At 40.6% G+C, this 24,675-nt stretch overlaps 2 protein-coding genes across 2 annotated transcripts; both read left to right on the top strand.

Moving 5' to 3' along the window:
• Positions 1-5,038: 5,038 nt before the first annotated feature.
• LOC131902744 (vomeronasal type-1 receptor 2-like) lies at positions 5,039-5,989 on the top strand. Its single transcript, XM_059253730.1, has one exon. The coding sequence runs from the start codon at positions 5,039-5,041 to the stop codon at positions 5,987-5,989; it is 951 nt and encodes a 316-aa protein (XP_059109713.1).
• Positions 5,990-19,591: 13,602 nt separating this feature from the next.
• Positions 19,592-23,234, top strand: LOC131904439 (zinc finger and SCAN domain containing protein 4C-like). The gene is made up of 4 exons (XM_059255596.1): positions 19,592-19,987; positions 22,296-22,455; positions 22,543-22,653; positions 23,026-23,234. The coding sequence occupies exons 1-4, from the start codon at positions 19,592-19,594 to the stop codon at positions 23,232-23,234; spliced, it is 876 nt and encodes a 291-aa protein (XP_059111579.1).
• Positions 23,235-24,675: the final 1,441 nt, after the last annotated feature.

Below are 24,675 nucleotides of genomic sequence, written 5' to 3'. Positions count from 1 at the left end.
AGCACTGGACCCTGCAGGCTACAATAATGACCTACCCAAGCAAGATGTGCAAATGGTACATTAGTGTCATGGTTGTTACTCAGATAACCAGTTGCTTTCTTATTTTATCTGGGGCTAATAACACAAGAGGGAATTCATGCCTATTCCTGCAAATCTGGTCAAATCTCCAAATCTTGGGAGATCATAGACCCTATAGGGCAACCTACCACAGCTGTTTTCTTAAGTAGTCATATTGTCCAAATGCTGCCTTTTAAATATTTATGTTTGTACTCATAGATTTGTGTTATACTAAACCTTGGTCAGAGAAGCTTCTTTTTGTAGCAGTTAATGCATGAACTCATAACAAGTCAAGTGCTGAGAATGAGTTGTGAGTACTCAGCCATAGACATCCATTACTCCAGGTGCAGGGGACACGGCATATAAGAAGAAACAGAAAGAAAATTACAATATAGAAGGTACAGAGGACAGCTATGAAATTCTGTCTTCCGTATATGACATGCCTGCTTCCCATCTGGACTCACAGCCACTGTGGTTACGGGCATTAGATCTATACAATGTTCAGCCAGTGAAGATTCCAGAATGGATGGGGGAAGGGTTACTAATGCCCCACTCCTATATATGGACCATTGGCAAGTGGTCGGTACTGAGAGCAGGAGAGTGACTTTTCCTTGGCTGTTTGAGAACTAAGTAGACCAAACAACAGTGATGACCCACAACCATGAGCTATTAGTAGTATTAATTGGACTCAGTGGGGCACACAAAAAAGAGAAACAAAAAAAAGAAAGGATGTGAAATTGAGAGGTAGATATACTGGAGAGGAGATATTGGAAAAGAGGTGGGGGAATAGGTATGACCAGGCTACACTGTGTGTGTGTGTGTGTGTGTGTGTGTGTGTGTGTGTGTGTGTGTGTGTGTGTGTTTTAAAATCATAAAGAAAAGTATTTTAAAATAAACGTAAACCCCCCTAACCAATGATTCTTTCTTAAATTTATGCCATCAAAATACATGCACATTGCAAATAGAATCCCTTTGCTAGGAAGTTCAGAGAATCCTCATTTATACAAGCTCAAAATTCTCATTTATGCAATCTCAAAACTGGAATCCGCACATCAGCTGTTCAGATATATAACTGTAAACACATGCACTAGTGTTTCTTCAGACATGAAAACGAATGGACTCCAGCTGCACAGAAATGAAATGAGAAGCTCTTAGAAAATGCTGCTTCAAAGAAGTGAGATGTAAAATTTTCCTGGAATCTCCCATTTCAAGGCCCCTTGGTGCTGGTTATTAACTTCTGACATCACCTAAGATATTAGGTGGTGAGTTAAAGCTGACAAGTCTGCTCAAATCCAGACAAAGCCACATATTTCCCTTGTTCCCTCTCCTCTGCTCTAGGCATGGGACTTGTGTGGCTCTCCTTGTGACACCCTGAGTACTCTAAGGACTCACAGAAAAGTTTTTCTCAACTCTTTATAATGTCTTCTTGGATTTGCTGTCTTAATCTGGACTTTTTTCTTTTACAGGTAATTGGAGCATGGCTGTTGAAAAGGTATTCTTAATTCCCCATGTAGATGCTGTTATGGATCTAGAGCTGAAAATCACAGGTCCTGTGAGGGAAAAGACCAGGGAATTATAAGCCTGTAAGTAAGGGACCAGAGTCTCATCTCAACAAGACAGACTCAGTTGCTTACTCCAACTTCTGTGTTAAACAGAACACACGGTAAGTACATTTTCTCTTTATACCAAGCCACAAGTGACTGGAGAATCTATATTTAGAGGGAATAAGGGAAAGTTACTGTTGTTAAGTACTGAAGTAAGATGATGAAAAGGATTTCACATGAAATGGAAGCTATTTTTTGCTGGCAAAGGATGATGGACAGTTTCCTGCCTTTCCCTATCTGTGCATTCAGCAAGCTCCAAAGGGTCCCTTCCTATCTTATGATACATTGACTCCACTCATTTCTATATGTGTTATGAATATACATGCAAATGAAAACATCCAGTTAGACAGACAGACAGATAGATAGATAGATAATAAGTTGATGATAAATAGGTAGGTAGGTAGGTAGGTAGATACATAGATACATACATGTTGCATAGGGAGGTAGGTAGATAGATAGATACATACATACATAGATACATAGAGATACACAGAGATAGATAGATACGTAGATAGATAATAGATAATGTAGTATATGTGTATGGCTAGCAGAGGAGTGGTTGGATATTCTTCCATTTTCCTCTCTACCGTTTTTATTTAAACAAGATCTCTGGCTGAATCTAGAGCTTGTGTTTTTTTTTTCTAAGTTGATGACCAACAACCCCCAGCAATATCATGTAGGCAGTGTGATCTTAACTCAGGTCTTGATACTTGTAGTAAGTGCTCTTACCTTTTACCCCATCTATTCTGCCCATGTATTATCCATTTTAGGGGTTGAATTCTGCTCTTATTTTTCCCTCCTTTTGGAGAAAAGTTCCTTTTAAGATTTATTTCTATTATTTTAGATTACAGGTATTTGTGTTTCTATCTGTTTGTGGGTATGTTCATATATGTGTACAGGAGCCAGTAGAGCCCAGAGGTATCAGATTCTTCCTAGAGCCAGAGTTGCAGGCAGTGGTGAGGCACTCTGTGGGTGTCACAAACAGAACCCAGGTTCTTTGAAAGAATAGCAAGTGCTTTTAACTACTAACCCATCTCCCCAGCCCCCAAAGTTACCAATCTTAAAATCACAGGTGTGTAAGCCATTAATGACTTCCTAAAAAAAGATGATTTATTTTCTTAAAGAAATAGGTACTTTAAACCACAGCTTTTGTGTGACTGAATGGACAGTGTGCATATTGAGCAACAATGCACACACAGTATGATTGGCTCCTCCTCATTGCAGACTCATTTAGAATTCCTGTGTTTCAACTGAGAATTCTTCCAGTTAGTTTTGCAAAAGTTTGGGACAATAGATACCCTTCTGCATCAGCTTAAGGGATGTACAGAAAACACAGTTACTATTATCCTCAGCACTTTATCATGAGTTTTATGAATACTATTCTTGATTGAAAACCCGATGGGGAAAGCTAACTGTTGACTGGTGTGGTTTTGACCATTCCTGGTACAATCTGAAGTTCAGCAGACATGTAGGACATGAGCCCAGGGTTCAAGTGAAAAGGTGATGGAGAGTGCTGGCCCTTCCAGGAACCCAGAAAGAGCATCACAGGCTGGACAGGCCTGGACTCAAGCAAAGAACACTGCAAGGAGAGCAGGGCGGGGTGGGGGGCATTCTGGGAACTGTTGCTTCTGAGCACTTCCCTCTGTATGTGAATCCACTACAAATTCAGACACAGCTTCTCCAGTTCCCTTGATGCCCAGCCTGAAAGACACTTTTCTAGTTTTTCAAAATGAATTTATGGAAAATTCTCCTTTGAATTGCATCAGAGAGATGACTAGCATTCATTTTCTGGTTTAGACCTTTTATCACTTTTCCTCCGTGTTGTTGAAGAAATTTCATATTGAGCTATCTGTGTACTGACAAAGTCTTTCCTTTCTAGATGTTCTATTATCTATTTACATCTTCCACTTCCCATTATTTTGGAAGAACTGCTTATTATTCATTATAGACTGATGAAATGACTGAACCCAAATACGGCATCTATCACAAAATCTGACTCATTGGAGCTGTCTTGTTTGAACACAGTATCTCCTACATTGCCTGATTTTCCACACTGTTTAATAGCCTGACACTTTTCACCCTGTGAACCAATGTATTTTGTCTTATCATCTTCTCCCTGTCTAATTTCAGGCTAGTGTGCTGTTAAGTCTCTTGTTCTACACAATGTATTTGTTGCTCTCTTCCTACCTCACTACATCACTTAACCACAGAAGCTTTATTAAGCAAGTATGTGACTTAGTATAAACTCCTATGAGTAGAAATTTTCTATTCATTTTACATGCCAACCACAAATCTCCCTCTCTTCCCTCTTCCCACCACCAGACTTCCACCCAACCCACCCCCTCATCCCCACATTTTCCAAATTGAGGTTTCCCATGGGGAGTCAGCAGAGCCTGGCACGCTCAGCTGAGGCAGGTACAAGCCCCTCCCCCTGCACCAAGGCTGTGCAAGGTGTCACACCCTAGGCACTGGTCCCCAAAAAGCTGCCCATGCACCAGGGACAGATCCTGATCCTCCTACCTGCCGCCCACCCCCAAACAGTTCAAGCTAAACAACTGTCTCCCATATTCAGAGGAACTAGTCTAGTCCTACTGGGGCTCTACAGCTATTAGTCCACAGTTCATGGGCTTTACTGGCATGGCTGGCCATCTCTGTATGTTTTCCCATCATGATCTCCACTTCCCCTGCCCACAGAATCCCTCCTCTCTCTCATCAATTAGATTCCCAAAGCTCAGCCTGGTGCTCAGCTGTGGATCTTGCATCTGCTTCCATAAGTCACTAGATAAAAGCTCTATGATGACAGTTAAGGTATTCACTAGTCTGTTCACCAGAGTACATCAGTCCAGGCATCCTTTCGACCATTGCCAGAGTCCAAGGTGGGGTCATCCTGTGGATTCCTGAGAACTTCCCCAGCACCCTGCCTCTTCCTATTCCCATGATGTCTTCATTTTTATGGTATCTCTTTCCTTACTCTCCCATCCTGTCCCTGTTCCAGCTTGACCCTCCCATTTCCTTATGTTCTCATCCCCATTCTTTGCCTTCCATCACCCCCCACACAAACACACACTCCCAGTTTGCTAATGTAGACCTCATCTCTTTCTCCTTCACTCGGCTATCTATGTGTCCTTCTTAGGGTCCTTGTTAGCTAGCTTCTCTGGAGCTGTGGGTTGTAGTCTGGTTGTCCTTTGCCTTATATCTAGTATCCACTTATGAGTGAGTACATACCATGTTTGTCCGTCTGAGTCTGGGTTAGCTCACTCAAGATGATATTTTCTAGTTCTATCCATTTGCCTGCAAATTTCATGATATTGATAATGATGTAATTTGAGCTACAAATAATTAATACACATTTACATGTCTTCTTCCTGGTTGTATTGATGCTGTTAAATTTGTTTATCTCAGGTGAACAGAACATGGTTCCTGAGAACTTGCCAATGGGGATTCTTTTTTTTTCTCTAACAGCTGTTGGGATTCTTGGCAACTGGTCAGTTCTTCTTCCATATATCATGTCAGTATTCACTGGAAAAAGTCTGATGCCCAAAGACCAGATTTTAAGGCATTTGATTCTAGCCAATTCCTTGGTCATTATCTCAAGAGCAATTCCTCACATAATGGTACAGCTGGGCTTGCAATATCTCCTGGGTGACCTTTTATGTAAACTCACTCTCTACAATAATCGAGTGGCCCGGGCCATTTCCCTGCACTGCACCTGCCTCTTGAGTTGCTTCCAAGCAATCACAATCAGCCCCAGCAACTCCAGGTGGATGAAGCTTAAACACAGAGTCTCCAAGTACATGGCTCGGTCCTGCTCACTCAGCTGGCTTGTGCATCTGCTCCTAAACAGCAAAACAGCTATAGATGTGATTGGACCTGATACTAACAAAAACTTCACCAAGAAAATCAAGTTGGGGTACTGCTCGGCGTTTGTTGCTAGCAACCTTGTAACTGTACTACGTCTGTTATTGCATTGTTTCATTGATGGTCTGTATTTGGGTCTCATGGTTTGGACCAGTGACTTCATGATGCGCATCCTCTACAGGCACAAGATTCAGCTACAACATATTCACAGTGCCCAGCATTCTCTCAGAGTCTCCCCTGAAGACAGAGCCACAAAAACCATCTTGACCCTTGTCTGTACCTTTGTCCTCTCCTATTCAATGTCCTTCATATTAGTTATCTATAATGTGGCATTTGACAATCCAAGTCTGTGGATAATCAACATATTTACATTCCTAGACACATTTTTTCCCACATTTTGCCCCTTCATCCTCATCTGTAATAACAAATCTGGTACAAAGAATCATTTTTCCTGCTGTAGGAGAAGGTAATTTAACATGATGATGTGTGTGTTATGATAAATTTAAATATTCTTTCATCTATTACTGATCATTAGACTCACACATGACCAGGTGTTGTTTAGCAAGTTAATGGCTCTCTAAATTAAGCATTGCCAGTTGTTACTGCAGTCATAATGCTGCCTAAGCAGTTCCATGAGATGAAGATATCCCTTTGTTTTTATTCTAAAAGCTAAGAGATTGGGGATCATCATGTACTAGGTGGAGCTCCAGGAGTCCAATCGATGAGAGAGAGGAAGTGTGATATGAGCAAGAAATATTGACACCATGATTGGAAAAAGCACAGGAACAAATAGCCAAACTCCCGGAAACAAATGAACTGAGGAGCCCCCATGGAACTGGTCTAGGCCCTCTGGATAAGTGAGACAATTAATTAGCTTGAACTGTTTAGGAGGTCCCCCAGGTGGTGGGACTGGGACCTGTCCTTGGTGCATGAGCCAGCTTTTTGGAACCCAGAGCCTATGCTGAGACATTTTGCTCACCCTTGGTGCAGGGAGGAGGGGATTGGACCTGCCTCAACTGAATGTACCAGGCTGGGCTGACTCCCCAGGGGAGACCTTGCCTTGGAGGAGGTGGGAATCGGGGGTAGATTGCGGGAGAAGGCTGGAGGGTGGAAGAAGGGAGGACAGGGGAATCTGTGGCTGATATGTAAAATGACTAGAAAATTGCTCATAGAAAATTAAAAAAAATATGATACGCTTAAAGATATCTAATTAGCTGTTGAGGTATGTGTTTCTCTTCAAGCACAGCCTGGACTCTGATCCCACTGCTGCAACTGAATTACAGAAAAGAAGAGCAAAGAGAAATCCAGAATCTTTGGCATGTTTATGTGATCAATTCCATTTTATTCATTCACGTTTTGACTTCATCGATGTTCTGCATCTGATCTTATGATGTGGGTTTGTGGCTCCACTTCCAGGTTCCTCTATGGGAAGAAATGACAAATGCTGTCTATTTGCTGTGCCCATTGTTTCCTAAGACTTCCCTGGAAGACAGAGACTTTCCTAGTCATCCCAATTCTGCTGTGGGCCGTTGTTACCTCCTACTCAGTTGCTTGCACCCTGGCATTCTGTATGACAGTCTATGACAACCCAAGGCTGTGGAGGTTAACCTCTACATTTCTACAAGCATTCTCCATACGTTGTCCTACTGTATTCATCAGTGTTCCCAACTTAATCTCCACACTCTCTTTTCCCTGCCATAGAAAAGATAGTATTTTTCTAATCTCTCAATGTGTCACAGTTGTTGATTTCTGTTCATGAATATATACATATGTTCTTTATTATTTGTGCAAGTCTAACATGAGGTAACATGATGGTTAATATTGATAGTCCACTTTATAAGATCTAGAATCACACAACAGACAGAATCTGGATACATCTTTGAGGGAGTTTAAAGCTGGGTTAATGGAGGTAGAGGACCCACTCTAATTCGGCACAGCCATTGGTTCTCTGGTTAGATTCCTGGACTGAATAAATTGGGGAAAACAAGTTGAGAACTGGCATGCATCTCTCTTTGCTATCTGTCTAGAGATACCATGTGATCAGCTGCGTCAACCTCTTGATACCATGATTCCTTCCCATGATGGACTGTGTACTCAAACTGCAAGCTGAAATAAACCAATTCCACTCTAAATTGTTTTAGTCATTTTTTTAGTCAAAACATTGAAGAAATTAACTACATAACTCAATAGTATTCAATAGTATTCTAAATTGTACTGATAAAATCCTATGAGTCATTGTGGTGGCTACAGCATATTTAAATGGAGTTAAATTTTGAGGCTTTTTTTTTGTCTTTTTACATTGCTGTAAAATGGACATCTCAATGCCTGCTGGCAGAAGATAGCAAATACTGCAACTTTGGGGAGGCTGTCAACTCAAGTTGATCCTCCAGGACTTACAACATTATGTAGAATGGGGTCTATATTTTTCCAACTTATGTGATTAATACATGCTTAGAATTTCAGCTTTGTATATACAAGAGAAAAAAAATACATACCCTAGAGAAGACAACAACTATTTTTCCTCTTCCTATGTGACCCGTCCCGTGGGCCACGTTATTTGATGAGACCCGAGGAGGCACCTCCTGAAAGATCAATGGGTGTGAGAGAGAAAGGAGACCAGGCGCGTAAAGGAAGACAAAGTCAGTCTGAGTTGCGTCAAGGTCTCGTTTATTGCAAGGGGAATCAGGTTTATATATGCTAGGAGCTAGGAGAAGTAGATAGGGGTATGGAAAGTTACTAGGAGGAAGTTAGGGTAAGGTAGGGTTCAGGAAAAGGTCTCTTTGTTCCAGGGCCTGATCAACGGACCATACAGCAAACCATTATGTTTCAGGGAGTAGATCAAAAGGTACATACTGTGGTTTTGTTGAAAAATGGTTGCTATTGAAACTGTTAACGGAAGATTGGGTACACTGCTTTTTCCCATGAGAATCAGTTAGGCTACTTGGCTCCTGACACCTATGAAATAACAGGAATAAGAATTTAAACAAGGAACAAGTTCATTTAAATCAATGCTAATAAATAAAAAAAATACATAATTTTTTTCATTATAAAACTGAAAGTTTTCCTGCCATGATTTTTAAGATTTATGTACTTCTAATCTAATATTATCTAATTCTGTTAAAGCACTTTTTCCTTCATCCACTTCTTTTTACTAATTTATATTTCAAGGGTGGGGTTATTGAAGCCTGTGTTTTTGTCTGAATAGTTGCACTATATGAAAAATGGGATAGGTTATAAGAGATTATTCAGTTCCATGATTTCCAAGATAGTAGACATCTATATAAGGTGAATATCATTTAAAGATAATCTGTTGAAAACATGTGTACTGTCTGTTATAGTGTTTTAGTACAATAATTCTACCATTCTGTAGGCTGAGACAGGAGTATGGTTATGAATCTGAGGTGAGTTCAAACAAGATAGAAAGTCTGAGGCTAGCCCACCCTACCTTATTAGACCCAAGCAATTCAAATCAAAACTTAAAAAAAAAAACACTATCACCACTACCAGCACCACCACCAAAAACATTTGAAGACTGAGAACTAAAAGTTGTCTTAGTTTAAAAAAATAGGACTTAGTATGTCCATTGCTCTTATTTACCCCCCAGAAAGTGACAGAGAAAGCAGTCTGGTATAGACCTAGAAACTTCATCCCTACTGGGTAATTTTCACAGTGCCAGGGATTTCTATTACATTGCTGGAGTTGAAAAGTTATCATCAATTATACCCAGCTTGCCACTGTGCACCATGACTATGAATAACTTTGAAAGACATGCTCACTGGTGTAATAGTGACACAAGCATCAGTCCTGCTCCACAAGCTGAAAACCATGCCTGGCACCATTATGGGACCAAGAATCCATGGCTAGACAGGTCATAGGCTCTAGGAGAGAACCTATTGCTTCTAATCTTCTAAATGAACATAGTATTAGACTGACTCCTAATGGTTTGTCATACCCATAGATTACTACATCTCCCAGTCCTCATCAGGTAAGTTCCTATTTGCAGTAGATAATAATTAACTTAGAAATGCATAACTGTCTAGGTGCAGAGAATAAGAGACTGTATGACAATGCTTATCCCTAAACAGGATGTCTCGATCACATCCCCTCCTCATAAGACTCAAGAATCTTTGCAGAAAAGAACATGGAAAGACTGTAAGAGCTGGAGGTGGTTGATGACTATACAGAAACAATGTCTTCTGTGCACAGCAGGGCACTGCACATGTGAATTCACAGTGGTTGTGACAGCATGCACAAGACCTGTACATGTCCAAGCCATACCAAATCCCATCATACAAAATGGAATTGGCACTAAATTCTTCCCTAGCTGGGGGCTAATGGCAATTGTCAGCTGTTGAGATAAGAAAAGACACTGTTTTCTCTAACAGCGTAGTTCCTGGTAATACTATAGTAAGACTATACTCCAGTGGAAGATCATGCACGCAAGAATATTTGGGCAGCACCAATTGGTCTTGCTTGGTAGGTCTGTTTTTAAAACACAGAAAGTTAGTGGGTATGGGAGGGAGAGTGGCTCTGGGAAGAGTTGGAGGAGGGGTGAATATGTTAAAACAGCTTATACCAAACTCTCAGAGAACTATTACAAACTGAAAAAATATAGAGATCAATATGATTAAACCATGACTTTTTTTTTGAGATGGTCTGAGAAAAGACAAATTTTGGTTTTATTGTGTTTCTCATTTTCACTGAAAACTTTATCTTAGACTTGTGGAGTGATTTCTTTTTTCCTCCTTTTTTTAAATTAAGAGATTTTCTACTCATTTTACATATCAACCACAGATTCCCCTGTCCTCCCTCCTCCCACCCCCCAAACATTTCCCCCAATCCACCCTCCTATTCCCACTTCCTTTGAGGCAAGGTCTCCCCTGGGGAGTCAGCAGAGCCTGGTAATTCAGTTGAGTCAGGTCCAAGCCCCTGATCCTTGCCCCAAGGCTGCACAAAGTGTCTCACCATAGGCACTATGTTCCAAAAACCTGGCTCATGCACTATGGATAGGTCCTGGTCCCACTGCCTTGAGTCCCCCTAAAGAGTTGAATCTAAACAATTGTCTCACTTATCCAGAGGGCCTAGTCCAGTACCATGGGGGCTCCTCAGCTATTGGTCCACAGATCATGTGTTCCCACTAGTTTGGCTAGTTGTTGCTGTACTTTTTCCAATCATGGTCTCCATATCTCTTGCTCATAGAATCCCTCCTCTCCCCCATTGACTATACTCCTGGAGCTACACCTGGGACCTGGCCATGGATCTCTGCATCTGCTTCCATCAGTCACTGGATGTGGGTTCTTTGATGACAGTTAGAGTGTTCTGCCATCCGATCACCAATGTAGGTCAGCTCAGGCACCCTCTCAACCATTACCAGTAGTTTATAGTGTACACATTTTTGGTGTGTCCTGGCGACCTCTCTAGCACTCTGCTTCTTCCTATCCCCATGGTGTCTTCATTTATCATGGTATCTCTTTCATTGTTCTCCCACTGTGTTCCTGATCCAGCTATGACCTCCTGCTCCCCTAATATCTATTTCCCCAATTCTTGCCCTCCATTACCCTTCCTCACTCCCAGTTTGCTCATGTAGATCTCATCCATTTGTCCATTGCTGGGTGATCAAGTGGCAGGAACCCTGGGAGTTACATGGAAGGTCTCTTTGATGAGTGTTAGAGCCTCCTGTCAAGTCAAGGGGAGTTCCTGGGGTGAGAGATGGCTAACTCAGGAAGACAGTCATTTTGAGAAGAAGTACTGAGAAGGTATTGTAGTTTTTATTATTCATGAGAAAGTACTTCCCCCAACAAAACCGTTACCAGGGAGGATATCCAGTGCCCTAAATTAGCACGAATAAAGCAAAATAAACCCATTGGTGGTTTGATGGACATACTTGAATGTAATTTATTTACATGGTGACAGAGAGACTGGGGAATTAATATTTGGGAACTTAAGGCTTTAGAGGAGATACCCTGGTCTTAGAGATGGCTCAGTCAGGGAGTCAGGGAGGTGCTTACAATGTAATTATGAGGTCTGAGGTGGAACCTCAGCACACCCTTAAAATATGGCTTGAGACAGTAGCATGTGACCCAAAACGATTTGCTTCTGGGATTTTTACTTTTCTTTATTCTATGTATCTTGCTTTTCTTCTTACTCCCTGGCTGGCAGTGTGACTGTGTGGCTGACCCCTGGAATCCTCTTCTCCATTTACTTTTCTTGCTCCTCATTCTTCTCTTCTATGCAGCCTAGATTTCCCCTCCTATTTATTGCCTCTGCCTGGCAGCTATGCTTACCCCTCTCCTACTTAGCTACCTTCTGTTCAGCTCCTTATTAGACTAAGTGAGTGTTTTAGACAGGCAAAGCAAAACAGCTTTACAGAGTTAAACAAATGCAACATAAAAGAGTGCTGTAGCAGAAATCTTAAATGGTCTTTTTTAATAAAACAAACCCAGAGCCAAGTATTTGGGTGAATACTGGAAGATCAGAGAGACAGAACAAGCCACAGCCACCTCACCTCGCCAGTTCCTCAGCTGGTCCTGTTTCCTCAGACTGGAAGCCTCTTCGTCCTCATATCCGAATGGCTCTCAGCTGAACTGTGCTGCTCAAAACCTAAAAGATTAATCAGCCAAATGCTTCCAGTTCCTGGTCTTCACACCTTATATACCTTTCTGCTATCTGCCATCACTCCCTGGGATTAAAGGCTCACTTCTTGGGATTAAAGGTGTGTGTCATCATGCCTGCATATAACCTTGAACAGATGGATTTCTGTGCCTGCAATGCTAGGATTAAAGGCGTGTGCTACCACTGCCTATCCTAAGTATCTAGTCCTCATATCTGAATGGTTCTAAGCTGAACTGATGCTCCAAAGCCTGAAAGCTTAACCAGCCAAATGCTGGTCCTAACGCCTTACATACCTTTCCGCTTTCTGCCATCACTCCCTGGGATTAAAAGCTTGCTTTCTGGGATTAAAGGTGTGAGTCACCATGCTTGACTCTATCCTTGAACACATGGATTTCTGCCTCTGGAATGGTAGGATTAAAGGCGTGTGCTACCTACCACTGCCTATTTTAAGCATCTAGTGGGTTTTCTGTACTCTGACCCCAGATAAGTTTATCAGGGTACACAGTATTGTGGGGAATACAATACCATCACATTTCTTCTATTTTTGTCTAAAATTAAAAAAGCTTATAACTAATACAAGAATAACTATCTAATAAGTATATACAATATGTACAGTAAAAAACTCCATTATATATATTAACAATGTCCATTCCAGTAACATTTGAAAAACTCAGACAAACTAATTTTCATTACTTATCCTATGTAAAACAAGTAGTTCCTTTTTAAAAGTATTTTTCTTTTCATAATAGAATCAGTAATCTACCTTTTGTCATTTTTATATATTCCTCTTTTTCTTTTTAGAGTGCATTCAATTATCTACCCATTTATCTTATTACTTCTTTATCTGTTTTTCTCAGGGTAGATTCAGTGATCTACCTCATATGTATATTCTCTTCTTTATTTTTCCTTGTTTTAAAAAAACAAAACCTCTGAATCTAATCTCCATGATCACCTTTTTTCCTGACCATTAACAATTAACAGCTTGTAACCAACCATCATAAACAATGACAATATTCATAACTCATAAAACAACCAAAAACCTCCCATTCCACCGCTTGGGAATGTGGGCAATGTTTTCTTAAAATTACTTCCTGCTTTCTAGGTGTGAAGATATCTGTAGGGAATCCTGAAAAGAAAACTTTTCGGTTAATTGTCAAGTCCTGTATCATTTGTCCAGTCGCTGCTTAGTGTGAAAGTTCAAGGCTTGTCTCAACTCCTTGCTCGAGTAGTCTGTCAAGCTGAATCATCTCAGCTAGCCATCTCGAAATTGTCCTGAGCAGTTTGTCGTCCAAAGCCGATCTTTCCTTGGTGTTAATCAGCTTAATGGCTTTACCATAGTCCATGTGGAATCATCATTGTGAGATCCTATCATCCTTTGAAGATTCCAAAGTCGCTGTTAGGTGTGGTCATAGTTCCCCTTAGAATTTTTTTTTGTCCCTCCTCTGTGGTTTGGAGCAAACACAGTCTCATAAACGTCTGTTTCTGGGAACCGTGAACGTTCTTCCCGAGAAGAGAAAATCTTCACAGCAATAGTCTTGCCAAACTTTCCCAAACTGACCTTTTTCGATGTTGTCTTGTAACACGATGGTCCTGGCAATTCTCTGAACAAGCATCAGAAAATCCTTCATCCCAGGTAGAGGCATCACCGTCATCACCAATAAGATAAGAAGGAGCCAGCAACTCGGAGCAGCAGCCACTGCCTCCATTGTCCCACCACTGTTTGTGGCTCGGCCCCAGCCAAAGCTTCTCCTAGGTTGGCCTCAAACTCAGGATTCTCCTCCCTCTGCCTTCTTCAGTAAATCTTACCGGCATGTGCCACCACAACCAGCAGAGTGTAGTTCGGGTCTGAGCTGGGGCCCACAAGGCCACAGGCAAGCGGCTTTTTCCTGAATTTGTAGCACAAATGTTGGCAGCCAGATGTAGCAGGAATCTTAAAAGTTCTTGCCAGTTCCTTTGCTGATCCAGTTTCCTCAGACTGGAAGCCTTTGAGTCCTCATATCTGAATGGTTCTCAGTTGAACTGTGCTGCTCCGAATCCTGAAAGCTTAACCAGACAAATGCTTCTAGTTTCTGGTCCTCATGCCTTACATACCTTTCTGCTTTCTGCCATTAGTCCCTGGGATTAAAGGCTCACTTTTGGGATTAAAGGCATGTGTCACCATGCTTAGCTGTATCCTTGAACACATGGATTTCTGTCTCTGGAATGCTAGGATTAAAGGTGTGTGCTACCACTGCGTATCCTAAGTATCTAGTGGCTTTTCTGTTCCTGACCCCAGATATGTTTATTAGGGTACACAATATTTTGGGGAACACAATACCACCATAGTCTTCTCTCAGAGATCAGGCCTCAATGTCAGTTTCATGAACTGAGCTATTTGTTTCTGGGAGGGCCATGAATAGACAGTTAATCACTGATGCCCCTGCGAGCAGGACCAGGAGATAGGACACACCAAGTCTGTGCCACTGAGCCAGACCCTACAGTCAGCACTTGCTAGGCCAGCCAGTCTCCACAGCAGCTCAGGGACAAAATATGGGACTGGTCCATGTCTGCCCAAAAATGGGTAACTGTAACCCCAAACTAACCCTAGCCAATTAAAGTTACTAGTATAACTGTCACTCACATAAATCAATCCCAAGTCTGTTCCTATGTAGTCTGAAGACCAGAAGAACCCCTTGCTTTACCCCTATGAAAACCCTGCCCCATTGCTACTCTGGGTCTCTCCTGCTCTGCTGCATCAGATAGACAGTGACGCCAGGGTATACCCAACAACAGTAAAAAGACTTTGCTTTCTTTTTTTATTTTTTATCAGATTTGGTCTCTTGGTGATCTTTGGGGATTCTGGGTACAACACTACATTCAGAAACTTCATGTTCTTAACATAGGCTCTTTGCATGTTCTGCATCCCTTGAGAAACTGCTGGCTCACAGAGATGTTTTCTCCCGAAGTCCTCCTGATTGATTCATTGGATTTGCTCTTTTGATTTGTACACATTTGAACTGACAACTAATTGGTGGAGAGTCATTTAAAATTTTCTCATTTCTTTATGTACATGATATTATGGATTGAGAGTTGAGTTGAAATCCATTTCTGTAGTAGGAAAGGGGACCAGGGTATAAGAAAGCAATATATCGGGGCCAGAGTGTCATCTCAACACAGGACAGACTCAGCGGTTCAGCTCAGCAATTGCTACTGTGGCATCCCACAGTATGCAGGTGAGAATTAATTTAATATGTACATATAGATAAAGATAAACTTGAGATTTTCCAGGGTAGGGTGTATTGACTATATTGCTGTGACTAGAATTGAGTTTAAAAATATTTTAACAGGAACTGTCAGGTATTTACTACTAGATGTAGAATGAACTGTATCCATCCTTTCTGATGAAAATCTAATTATTTCCAAAAGATCCCAAAAGTAATGCTTAATACCTTTGCACCTTAAAGTACAATCTTCTAATCTTCTCTTCATTTCTTCTTTGTTTCCTTTTTTATTTATTTAATCCTTCATTCTTCCTTCCATTTTCAATGTACTTTTGATAAGAGTTGTTAAATTTCCATTAGTAACCAAGGAGCTATTTATGATTGATTGTTGCCAGGAGAGGTCGAATCAATAGTCTTCAATCTAGTGGATCATTGGCACTGGAATGAGACAGAGGGCAGGAGGCAACCAGGAGAGTCTGAGATACAACATAGTAAAACCACAGGCTGAAGCATGTTCATTTTTGTTGGCAGAGAGAGTGGCATGTATTTCTCTTTGGAAAACATGAGGTTTGATAGACATGACATGAAGACTGTGATCTGCGGAGGAATTAAAATTGGGTGGCCCAAAAGAGCAAGGTGATTTTTGGTCTCTCTTCATTTTTCCTTTGTTTACTTTTTTTCCTTTGTTTACATCTCTATCTTTAATTTTGTTGTTGCAATATGTTTACTTTGAGTCCATTCTTCTTATAAATTCACAAAGTCATTGTGGGTGGCCTTGCACTACAATTCTGTGGCTTCTACTCCTCGGATCTGGGGTTGAAGATTGCCTCCCTCCTTCAGGCATCCTTTTTGTTTGTTTTTCTCTTTAATTCTGGTTTGAGAGACTTTCTATCTCTGAAACCCCAGCTGGAATTCACTCCGTAGTCTGAGATGGTCTCAACTCAGACATGCACCTGCTTGTGTTTATTTAGTGCTAGGACTAAAGGTGTGTGTAGGGATTAAAGGCACCTGACTTTCTCCAAGCATTGGAATTGTAAGGCTGAATTGTGTCCCCTGCAATTCTCATGAATAGTGAAACACAGGGGTATGTTTATGATTCTCTGGGAACAAATGTTTTCATAGGAGTGTTTCTTCTGGCCAACATTGTTTTAATTACCTAAAACCCAGAATATTATCAACAAACTGAAGATTCAATCATTTTCACACCTTTTGGTTAATCCATTTGCAAACTTTGATCATTTTTTCCTATTATGTGGATTTTTTTATTCTCCCAGAAAACTGAGGGTTGAGGTTTAAACATTCACAATTTTAGTGTTATGGTTTTCAGACTTCAGAAATATTAGTCACTGAGCTTTAAGGCTTCTTTGGGATGATAGCATTTGGGGTTCTTTCAATTTGTTGGGATTCAGCACATTTTGATATAAGACCATAGTCTTTGGGCATAAGACCCGAACATGTGGATATCAGAGGAAACAATTCAACCTAACAATCAGCATGCTTGGAGAAATTCATTCATAATGACACAAGCCTTTAATCCCTGTACTTTAATTCCAGAGTAAGCATTTGCGAGTTTGAAATTAAACTGGACTACATAAGAGTTACAGTCCACCAGGGATACATAGTGAGACAATGTTTTAAAAAACAGAACAGCAGCAACAACAAGACAGTAAAGAACAGACAGAAAACCAAAATGGTTTCTTGAAGTAGTGAGACAGCTCTGGGCCCCCAGCACTGAGTACTATGAAGCCATAGAATTGTAGTGCAAGATCATTATCTACAACCTAATGAGTTTGTGAGTAGACCTGGCTAACAAGGCAGCCATTTGAAAAAACAAGCAAACACCAAAAAAAAAAATAGAAAAGCAAAGAAAAAAAGACAGGAAAATGTAGACAAATTTCTAAACAGTCTTAATAAATGAGAAACACATAGCCAAATATAGGGGTAATAGCCGAAGAGATCAGAGAATTAGTGAAGAGCCACTGACTACCCTTTAGTTCACCATCAAGTTGTAGTTTCCTACACCAGAGAGCTTTATCCTGCCTAACCTGAGCTTTTATTACTTTCCTGTTCTGCCTTCTCATTGACTCTAAGACCAGCCACATGTCTTCCTAGTCACTGCCTGTCTATACAGACATCCAGGTCTCTATGGTTTGTACTGGGATAAAAGGCTTGTGTCACCAGGCTTGACTGTGTCCTTGACCACACAAAGACTCTGCCTGCCATGTCATCGGATTAAAGGCTTGGTCTACTACTGCCTGATTTCTGTTCCAGGTTACCTATAACCTCTGATCTCCATGCAAACTTTATCTATTAACATACAAATAAAATCACTTTTCAGCACAATTAAAATATCACCATAGGAAAATATTCATTTTGTATATACATTTTAATTCCACCCTAAACTACAATCCTCCTCACATATCTATCGTACATCATGTAAAACAAGTAAAACATCTCCACTTTGTTCCTAGAGATGAGCCCAGGAAAGGCTGGCTTTTCTATGTTGTGCTTCAGACACCCCCTAGACTCTTCTCTCTGTGTGTCTCATTCTACTGCCAAGGCTTTACCTTGTTCACAACACCATTTGAATTCCAAACCCTGTGGATATCAGAAATTTTTAACCAGTTTGGAATGAGTTGTATGTCAGAAGTCATAGTAGGTGATTGACAATCTTTATAATTCCTTTCAGCCTGTTACTGTCCCCTTTCACTGCAGTGACTGACTATGCTTGCTTTGGATGTGTTCTCCTTCCATGGCATAATCCAGGATTGCATAGAGATGCAAAGCTGGGGCTGAGGGAGGATTCCATGTGTAATTCAATCAGAGGGGCAAGTGTCTTTCCCGTTTGGTTAGCTTGTTTTTTTTTGCTCTAGTAAGGCTTTTCACTGGTCTTCCTACAATACCAGGCTGTTCTGGGTCTGGAGACCCTTCAGTCCACTTACTGAATGCTAGGATGAAAGTGTTGACTGCCACACCCACAAGCAGGAGGTGTGGTCCAATCTTATTATCAAATGATTGGCATCTCAGATTGAATCACTGAAGCCAGGTACTATAAAAGGAAGTCAACTTGAACAGAACCTCAGATGAAGAAGAGCCGTGACCTGGAGACACATCGGCTCCTAGTGCCAGCTGGAATCACTGGAGAAATTCACTGTAGAGACAAGTAACTGTAGAATAGGAACCTTTGACTTCTTTGTTGCTTGAGTATGTGTGTTTTGGGAATATTTGTGGGGTTTGGGAGATGCTGCTTCACAATTTTGGGAGATCTCAAAGATATAGTGTGGTCCTTTCGACCTTTCTGATTAAGGGTTTAACCATTAAAATTCTGAAGGATAGCAATATGCTTTTTTTATAGACTTGTCTTGGCTGTCCTGTGAGTTAAAGGTTGTTGGTCATTCAGTTTCAAAGTTTTTCTTATGAGTGTTCAGCTTTGTGGCTCTTTAGAATGGGAGACAAGGGTGAATCTTAATATTTGTGGTTCAGCAACTACAACTTCACCTTTTATAGAGAAGGAACAGATAGCCCTGTGCTACTGAACACCTTGCTGTTTTCTTCCTTCAGGTCATAACATCTTCAACCCAGGTTGTTTCTCTCTGATGAGTCATGGACTGTTACACTCACATCTTTTTGTTCTGGTCTCTAGAATAAATTATGTAGGACTTTCTTGAAGTATTTAGTGTAAAGAAATAATGGAACTGTGGTTATTGGAATGTATCTGGGACCCATAAACTCATAGGGAGTGGCACTATGAATAGGTGTGGCCTTGTTGTAGAAGACTGAATGAAACATGCCTTTAATCCAGACCTTGATGTGGAGGGCACACCTTTAGTGTGGACCACACCATCTGGAGTAATTGAGTCACTATTCAGGTTGGATTTGAGGTCTTTTTCTCAAGCTTCAATCAATGTGTAAGAGTATATCTGTTGATGTACTGTGTATCAGTCTCAGCTCTAGCACCACCTCTGACTTTCTGAGGCCATGCTCCCCAAAATGAGGGACTGAACCTCTGAACTGTAAGTGAGCCACCAAAATGAAATGTTTCCTTTATTAGAGTTGCTGTGGTTATGGTGTCTTTCACAGCAATAGTAAATCCTCAATACGTTAGAAACCATCTGTGATAAGACTCTTAGCTGTTGTTATTTAATTATGTCAAGTTTAATTTATAGCTTTAACATATTCACAACTTTCTTAAATAGATCTTCAAGTCACAAGAGAGATACTTGACTGAGAAAGTTGAATTTTTTGAGGAGTCTCAACAGAATGACTTCACAGCAAAACAACTCCTTTAAACCCCAGTCACCAGAAAGTGGCCTTGTATTAGACAACAGGAACTTCCTTCCAAGCCAGGATACTTCTCTACAGTGGGAAGAAGATATCTGTAACTTCTCAACTGCTCAGCTCAACTTTCCCACAAATGACAATGGTTACTGTGCAAAGCAGGAACTGCAAGCAATGTGGAAGTGGTTTAACTCCTGGTTGAAGCCAGAAAAGCGTAGCAAGGAGCAGATGATTTCTCAGCTGGTCTTGGCTGAGTTTCTCAAAACTGGACACTACAAGGACAAGTCTGTCTTGAAAGAGAAGTGGGAATCAAATGGCAGAAACCTGGGGAGATTCATGGAGGATCTGACTGATAAGTGCTTGAAGCCTCCCATCATGGTGAGTACCTTGGTTGAGAGATGGTTAAGTTATCAATCAAGACAGTCATTTATATTTGGCGAAAAGTAAGAAGATGTAGTGATTTTATATGTGAGTCTTTTTCACTCCAACAATTATTTACAATGGAGATTATTTACTACTGTAAATGTGATACAAATTTAATGGGATTATAAGTTTAAGAAGCTCATCGCTCTTTTGGCTGATACAATTATATTTAGATTCTTTACATGGTGATAGGGAAACTGGGAGATGATATTTGAGCAAAGCTTGTAAGGGTTTAGAATAGAGACCCTGGCTGGGATTGGAAGATGGCTCATTTAGGTAGGTGATTTTATATTGTAATTAAGAGTGTTTAGTTGGAATTGCAGCACACACTTAAAATTCTGGCTCTCAGACATAGTCTATTATTCCAGGATCTGGGCTGTGTAAACTGGGGATCTAATTGAGTTAATGGTTTTCTAAATTGTCATTATAACATGCCATTAAGTTCCTATGTAAAAAACTCAATGTGCAGGAATGTAGAATATGATTTCTGATGATGAAATGTGGCTATTAAATGAGCATTCAACACCAACACACCCCTAAGAAAAGACCTGATGAATAATAAAGTGCTGCAGTTCAAAGTTTTAGAACTGAAATTCTTAATTTGGATGTAACTGCATTGAAACTTCTTTAAATGTCTAGGTTTGCATAATTCTCAGTTACTCTCAGAAATGGTCAAGGTGGTGACATTTTTGAATCATTCCATACATCCATTTCTAAATGTCGTGGTTGAAATAACTTCTTATTGCCTTAACCTTTAAATTTGGATATTAGTTGGCTTGTTTCATTGCTTCTTTAGGGTTTTTTTTCCCATTTGGGACTGACTTTTGTTCAAGTGGCTTGAGTAGGATTCAGAGGAATTATATTTTCCCAGCACTTCAAGTACTGGATTAAAGCTGTCCACCACCACACCCTGATGTTTATTTCAGGTTTTTACTCTAAGCACACATTGTCATTTCAGTTTGTTTTATCCCACATTTCACTCCTTTGATTTTGTTTTAAACTGATCATTTCATGATTGAAACTGAATTCCAAATAAAATGCTGTCAGCTTCCTAACAGCAGAGACAGCATGTTTAGGTGGAGACAATATATGTGTTAGAAGGGTTTCAGTCAGATGTAAGTTGTATTAAGGACTTAATAATAGAAAACAACACCCCTTAGAAATAGAGCTATGATACTAGGGGCATCATCAACCAAGGGTTTTTATCTAGAGTTAGTAGTTAAATTTAGCAACCAAAAATATAGGTATTGGAAATACAACCCACTCCCACAGCAAAGTGAAGTGACAGTGGAAGAGATAGGGACCACTGACAGACTAATGGCCATAAGTGGGGGATGGGAAATCCTCAGCTATCTGGGAATGAAAATGTCAGAGTCATGCGCATGAAAGCAGAAAGTTACAATTGCCAATATGACACCAGGACACCAAAAGGACATCAATTACACAGTTACTGTAGACATCCTAAGAATTTCAGAAAAAAACTAACTATTACTAATCAAAGGCTGAATAAGGAGCTTCTAGCATAGCAGCCATCTCTCAGACAAAGACTACAGAAATGTTAAGGGTTCTGAGCACTGAGTAATAAGTATAGATCCTGGGTGCAAGAGAAGGAGGAAAAATAAGGAGCTACAAATTAAGGAGATACAGAGAAACAATAGCCATACAACTCTTTGTTAAACAGAAAAAAATTATTAGAACAGATAACACCCATCAATTAACAGAAGAAGCCCTAGAGGTGCAAGACCCACAGGCAAGTCTATGTCAGAATTTTTACAGGCTCCTTTGGGTCTTCTCGATCTCCAGACTACCTCCGTCCTTGATATGTCCTACCTAGCCTTGGTATCTTCTCAGTAAACCAGCTATTTCATTATAGTTGCCCTAGATTGGGTGGAATGGGGACAGTCCTTGGAAAAAATGAGAAGATTTTTTGATGGAGTAAGTCTCTATTTTCTGAATTGGAACAGTAATACCTTCCCTTGTTCAATGCATTGACCAGGTGAAGAAAATGTTGTGGCTAGACATTGCAGAAACCTAACCTTACCTTTTCCCTTGGTACAGTGACTCAACACTTGCAAATACATTGTGAATAAGGACTTTAGAAAACATAACTTGTGAATGACATAATAACACCATAAGAGATGAGAGATAGACAAATGACCTAACTCATAGTTCAGTGATCCCGTGCAATCAGTTAGAGGACAGGTTTTCACTCATCCACAAATCCACAGATTCATTGGCAATGGTCCTCTGGCTTTGTTTATAGGTTCACACCTCCATGCAGGGGCAGGAAGCCCTCTTTTCTAAGAACATGTCTTTAGAAGAAACCATCAACCTTCTGAAAGAACAGCAATCAGCAAGAAGTTCAATACAAGAGAGTACAAGGACACCCTTGCCAATCCCCCAAGACATGTTATTGACAACAGGTAAGTGTCAGGAAGCTGCACAGAGGAAGGGTATTGTGTCAGGATCTTTTCTTGGGCACAGTTTCATAGACTGTCTTGTTTCCACAGGACATGAAGACTGGGAAGATAGCCAAAACAATGGCTGGAGTAATAGTGATGTAAATGATGGGGATAGTAGTCCTGGAAATGAGATGGACTCCCTTTCCCTTATCCAACAAGGTCAGTTTAATGAACCTAAAGACAGAAGTGTTTCTGATGGAAATCCTCTGGATTTAAGCAGAACAAGTCAAGTCACCTCTAGGTACCAGGAAGAATTTCATAGAGGAACTTCTTCTGAAGATGTCCCTATGGAGGTACAACCAGAGATGACCTCCAGTCCAGAGCAGATAGAAGACTGCCAGAATCCTGATGCAAGCTCCACATGTGGGGGTCACCAAAAGACACCCCTCACAGACTCAAAGACATACAAATGTGAGGAATGTCCCAGAACCTTTAAATATCCCAGTAGACTTGCCGCCCACCAGAGAATACACAAGAAGCAAAAGTCATTTGTCTGTAAAACATGTCATAAGGGCTTCTATACTCGCTCAGACCTGAGAGTACATAAGGTCATACACCAGGAAAATAAACCTTTCAAATGTAGTACATGTGGAAAGTCTTTCAGCAATCAAACCAATCTGAAAGCTCATGAGAGGATTCACACAGGAGAGAAGCCCTACACCTGCTCCCTGTGTAACCGTAGCTTCCGCCAGTCATCCACATACCACCGTCACCGGAGGAATTGCCACAAAGCAGACTGAACTGTGTACCTTCCTCACCAGATAATAGCAGGGCTACAGCTTACTGTTTCATCTGTAGATGAAGAAGCATGTAGCTTCTAAACAGCAAGTAACCATTGAAGACATGACTTGTAACTTCTGGATTGTTCCATCTGTCTTTGTGGATAAAGAAGATGAGTCTGTTTTATGTTAAGTAATATTTTTCCAAAGCCTTAAATAGCTTATAATTTCTGCCTGATATATATTAAATAAATGAATAGAATTGTCATACAATTGCCTCTCATGAATATTTTGTGTGGCCTGTGCTTGTGATTTTGTGAGTTTTTGTCTGCTTTTTTTGGCCTCAGTTCCACAGCACGAATGGACAATAGAGGACTGTGTTGTCAGTTCTTTATTTTTGCCTTGTTTGAGACAGTGTCTTTCTTGTTAGGAGCTTTGTACATAAGTATGTCTGATACTACAGATTCCAAACATTCTCTGCTCTGCAGCCCTTATCTCTACAGGTTCATGTCAGTGCCTTGCCATTCCCTCTGACTTTGGTACCCCATTAAAGTTTCAATCCCAAGTCTCAGGCTTGCAATATAAATGCATTGCCCTCTCAGCCATCTCCCATGCTAGGAGTGATTACTGCTTAATGTTCAAGAATGTGCCCCCACAGGTTGGACAGGGTCCTGATGTAGAGTAAAAAGCTTCAGTTGCTCACAGTGGCTCAAACGAGCCATCTTTATCAGTTCCCTTATAGTCCCACTGTAATCTTCATAGCTCTATCCACAGGTCCCTAGAAACTTATGGAATAGAGGGAGCTGTGTGGATGCTTACCTCACATAATGACAAATAGAAGGCAATTGGCAAATGTTTTCAACGAATGAACTCTAAAAAGTATCTTACAGAAAAGAAAAAAGACTAATATGTATATTGTAAAACAGGATTCTGTGCAGCGTTGAAGACAAGCAAAGGCTGATTGAGATGTTGGCATCTGTGTATGTGTTGGTGATTTCCAGGTTGAAGCCTAGCTGAGTTCAAGTAACCTGTAGACATGTTGTGGCAAACCATGATATTCCCCTGATGTATGTAGTGCAGCCTTACAGCTAGTCACCAGGAGCCTTCAATTTATTAAAATACAGAATGAGCTGACATGAATACCAATACAATTTATACATTTTGATGTTGAAGTTCTTTTTTTGTTTTTGTTTTTGTTTTTTCAAGACAGGGTTTCCCCTTGTAGTTTTAGTGCCTGTCCTGTATCTTGCTCTGTAGACCAGGCTGGACTCAAACTCAAAGGGATTTGCCTGGCTCTGTCTCCCGCTGTGCTGGGATTTTAATTTTTAGGGGTATGCCATCTCCACCTGGCCACTTTGAAGTTCTTATTGTTGGCATACCTTTTGGCTGATCCTTTCCCCAGCATTTGGCTTTCTGATCCCTTTCCTCATGATATGTTCTCCAGTTTTTTTTCCTCATGAGA

This window comes from Peromyscus eremicus, chromosome 1 (genome assembly GCF_949786415.1).
Source record: "Peromyscus eremicus chromosome 1, PerEre_H2_v1, whole genome shotgun sequence".
In the NCBI taxonomy this organism is placed as follows: Eukaryota; Metazoa; Chordata; class Mammalia; order Rodentia; family Cricetidae; genus Peromyscus; species Peromyscus eremicus.
The sequence above is the reverse complement of the archived record's forward strand: the minus strand, read 5'-3'. Positions and strand labels throughout refer to the sequence as shown.